The 3,645-nt window shown below is 40.2% G+C and overlaps 1 protein-coding gene across 2 annotated transcripts in view; it reads left to right on the top strand.

Annotated features, from left to right (window-relative positions):
• The first annotated feature begins 391 nt into the window (after window positions 1-391).
• LOC111798977 (lysosomal Pro-X carboxypeptidase-like) overlaps window positions 392-3,645 on the top strand; it is a 4,898-nt gene continuing 1,644 nt past the window's right edge. For both annotated transcript variants that reach the window (XM_023682345.1, XM_023682344.1), the window contains exons 1-5: window positions 392-778; window positions 850-1,036; window positions 2,122-2,255; window positions 2,340-2,704; window positions 3,474-3,636. In XM_023682345.1, the coding sequence (XP_023538113.1) occupies window positions 401-778; window positions 850-1,036; window positions 2,122-2,255; window positions 2,340-2,704; window positions 3,474-3,636 (1,227 nt within the window). In that variant the 5' untranslated portion in view covers window positions 392-400. The remainder of the gene's footprint in view (window positions 779-849; window positions 1,037-2,121; window positions 2,256-2,339; window positions 2,705-3,473; window positions 3,637-3,645) is intronic.

Here is a 3,645-nt window from a genome sequence, read left to right as displayed (position 1 = left end):
GTTTCTCGATAAAATTTAATTTTTGTTGGGACTAAGGTCTTATACATGTTAATCCATGTACACCCCTATAACCGATAGTCAAACAATTGTTAAAAGTCATACAAATTTGAGTCAACGTTCAAGTGATTATTACGAAGGTAACCATTTTTCTGGATCATAAGCAAAAGGCAATCGAAACTGTTGCTAGTCATCGAAACAAGCTTTCAAATTCAGAAACTTATGTTTAGTAGGTGGAGACAAAGATAAAAGCGATTTCGAAATTCCAACTTTCAATGATAAGTAATGAGAAAAATGAGAGGAAGTGATGAAGTTTAGGCAATAAGGAAGAGTGGGAAAAATAGGGTTGTTGTGTGCTATAAATACATATCCACACCTTAAGTTGATCAACGTGGGGAACAACATGGATAGCATTTTGAGCCAATCCATAGTACTCCCACTACTACTCCTTCTCATTTCTTCCTATGCATCTGCCCACATCCCACGCCTTGGCGTCCAAAGAAGGGCATCCCGAAACAAGCCCCAACAAGCTAGCACACTCGACGGTCTAGCCACTTTTTATTACAAACAACCACTCGATCACTTCAATTATCAGCCTCAAAGCTACGACACGTTTGATCAACGATACGTTATTGATTTCAAATACTGGCAAGGTGTGAATCCCAATGCTCCCATCGTTGTTTTTTTCGGTGCCGAAGAAGATATCGACGATGACATATCGTTTATAGACTTTCCCATTCGTTTTGCGTCTCGATACAAGGCTATGCTTGTGTATTTAGAGGTAAGAGGGGTTAAGGTTATTGCCTCGAATGTATTCGATCTTATTTTTTGACATGTTTTGCTTGTTTATAGCATCGATTTTATGGGAAATCAGTACCATTTGGTTCGATAGAGAAGGCTATGAAAAATGCGAGCGTTCGAGGATATCTGAATTCGGCTCAAGCCTTAGCGGATTATGCTGAAGTGCTTTTGCATATTAAGAAAATGTTAGCTTCTCAAACTTCTCCTATCATTGTCATTGGAGGCTCCTACGGTGGAAGTAAGTTAACTTAATTGTCTTAAATTTTCATAATTCTTTTAAGTTAATGAATTTCAAATGAGTTATTAATAGGGACGAGGATCCTCCACAATTGTATGATATTATCTATTTTAAACATAACTTTTATGATTTTACTTTTGGACTCCAATAATTCTCGTCAATCCTCTCCCTAAACAAAGGACACGTGGAGCCTTGGACATGACTATGATACCACTTGATAGGGAGAAAGAACCTCCACAATAGTATGATATTATCCATTTTGAGTATAAGCTCTCATAACTTTAGTTTTGATTTCCCCGAAATGTCAGATACCAATAGAGATAGTATACGTTACTTATATATTCTTATCTTCTCTTTAATTAACCAACGTGGGACTCCAATAATCCTCAACAATTTTAGATTTAGACTTTTGGCATAGTAAATTATAAAACTTTGTTTGATAATTATTTAGTTTATGAGAATGGAGCTTCTAAACACTATTAATTGTGAGATCCCACATCGAAACGAAACATTTTTTATAAGGGTGTGGAAACCTCTCCTAGGAGACATGTTTTAAAAACCTTAAGGGGAAGCTCGAAAAAGAAAGCCCATAGAGGACAATATTTGCTAGCGATGGACTCGGGCTGTTACAAATGGTATGAAAGTCATTGGGCGATGTACCAGCGATGAGGCTGAGCCCTGAAGGGGGTATACATGAGGCGGTGTGCAAGCAAGAACACTCGACCTCGAAGGAGGTGGATTGAAGAGTCTCATATCAATTGGAAAAGGGAACGAGTGCCAGTGAGGATGCTGGCCCCAAAGGGAGTGGATTGTGAGATCCCACATCGGTTGAGGAGGAAAACGAAACATTCTTTATAAGGGCGTGGAAATCTCTAAGTAGCAGAAGAGTTTTAAAAATCTTGAGGAAAACTCGAAAGAAAAACCCAAAAAGAACAATATTTGCTAATGGTAGGCTTGAACGGTTACAATTCACACCTATAAGTTTCTTTATTTTGTTACATACTTTTTGCTCGAGTTTTAGAAATAGGAATTTAATTTTTTTTAAGTTTTCCATGATCATAATCGAGTATGCCATGGATACACAGTGCTAGCTTCATGGTTTAGGCTAAAGTATCCCCACATCGCTCTTGGAGCCCTGGCTTCTTCCGCCCCAATCCTTTACTTCGACAACATCACACCTCAAGACGGATATTACTCCATCGTCTCCAAGTCATTCAAAGTAACTCCAAACAATCAATCAATCCCTTTTTTCACAATTCAAAACGCTTCAAATTATTCACAACAATCCATTTTATGAAATCAGGAAACCAGCCAAACATGCCACGAAACCATACGAAGATCGTGGGCTGAAGTCGATCGAATCGCGAACAACAAGCCAGAAGGGCTCATGATTTTGAGCAAAAGATTCAAAACTTGTGAGAAATTGAATGGAAGTGATGAGCTGAAGTACTATCTGGACCATGTTTTTACGTCCGCAGCTCAGTACAACAACCCGCATGAGAAGCCAGTGAGAGGCATATGTGCGGCCATTGATGAAGCGGCAAGGAAAAACAGCGACGTGATTGAGCAGGTGGTTGCTGGGGTCATTGCTTTCATGGGGGAGAGGGATTGTTACGATGTGTTTGAATCTGGGCATCCCGATAATCCTATTGATCCTTTTACATGGCAGGCATGTTGATTCAATCCCTATGTTTTCGATGCTTCATTTTTTAAATTATGAATTGAATAGCTTGGTAGGAATAACGGACGGTCTACTTTGAATATAAGCTCTTATAGCTCAATTCATCCTCCCCTCGAACAAAAGGTGACAAAGTACACCTTTTGTTCGATACTTGAGCCACTTTGACTACACCTTTATGATATCTTTCATTGGTTGGGGAGGCTGTTCCCCGAAGGGGGTAGACACGAGACGGTGTGCCAATAAGAACGATGGACCCTGAAGGGGGATGAATTTGGTGGGGATCCCATATCTCTTGAAGAAAGGAACGAGTGCCAACGAGGATGCTGGCCCCGAAAAGGGCTGGAACCAGTGCCAATGAGGACGCTGGGCCCTAAAGGGGGTAGATTGTGATATCCCACATTGGTTGGGAGGGGAACGAAACACCCTCTAAGGGTATGAAACCCTTTCCCTGAGGGAAGTCGGGAAGGAAAGTCCAAAGAGACCAATATCTAGTAGTGGGCTTGGGCTATTATTATAACCTTCGAAGCTCACACTTCTTTGTTCGATATGGATAAGTTAAGGGCATGACTCATGTACCATATTATGAATCATGAACCTCCTTTAAGCACAAGCTCTCCTGGCTATACTCTAGATTTTTCAAAAGACCACGTACCAATGTAAATATATTTCTTACTTATAAACCCATGATTATTCTCTAAATTAGTCAAGGTGTGACTCCCTCCCAACCATTCCATTCTCATATAATTTAGTTTGTTCGGAGTACAGCGAGATCGTAATGCCCATTGGTGTTAGCGGCAAGGACAAAGACTCGATGTTCCCAACGGCACCTTTTGATTTCAACAAATTTAAGAAGGATTGCAAAGCTTTGTATGGGGTTTCACCAAATCCTCATTGGATCACAACTTTCTATGGAGGCCAAGTAAGCCTT

This window comes from Cucurbita pepo, chromosome LG07 (assembly GCF_002806865.2).
Source record: "Cucurbita pepo subsp. pepo cultivar mu-cu-16 chromosome LG07, ASM280686v2, whole genome shotgun sequence".
In the NCBI taxonomy this organism is placed as follows: domain Eukaryota; kingdom Viridiplantae; phylum Streptophyta; class Magnoliopsida; order Cucurbitales; family Cucurbitaceae; genus Cucurbita; species Cucurbita pepo.
The sequence above is the reverse complement of the archived record's forward strand: the minus strand, read 5'-3'. Positions and strand labels throughout refer to the sequence as shown.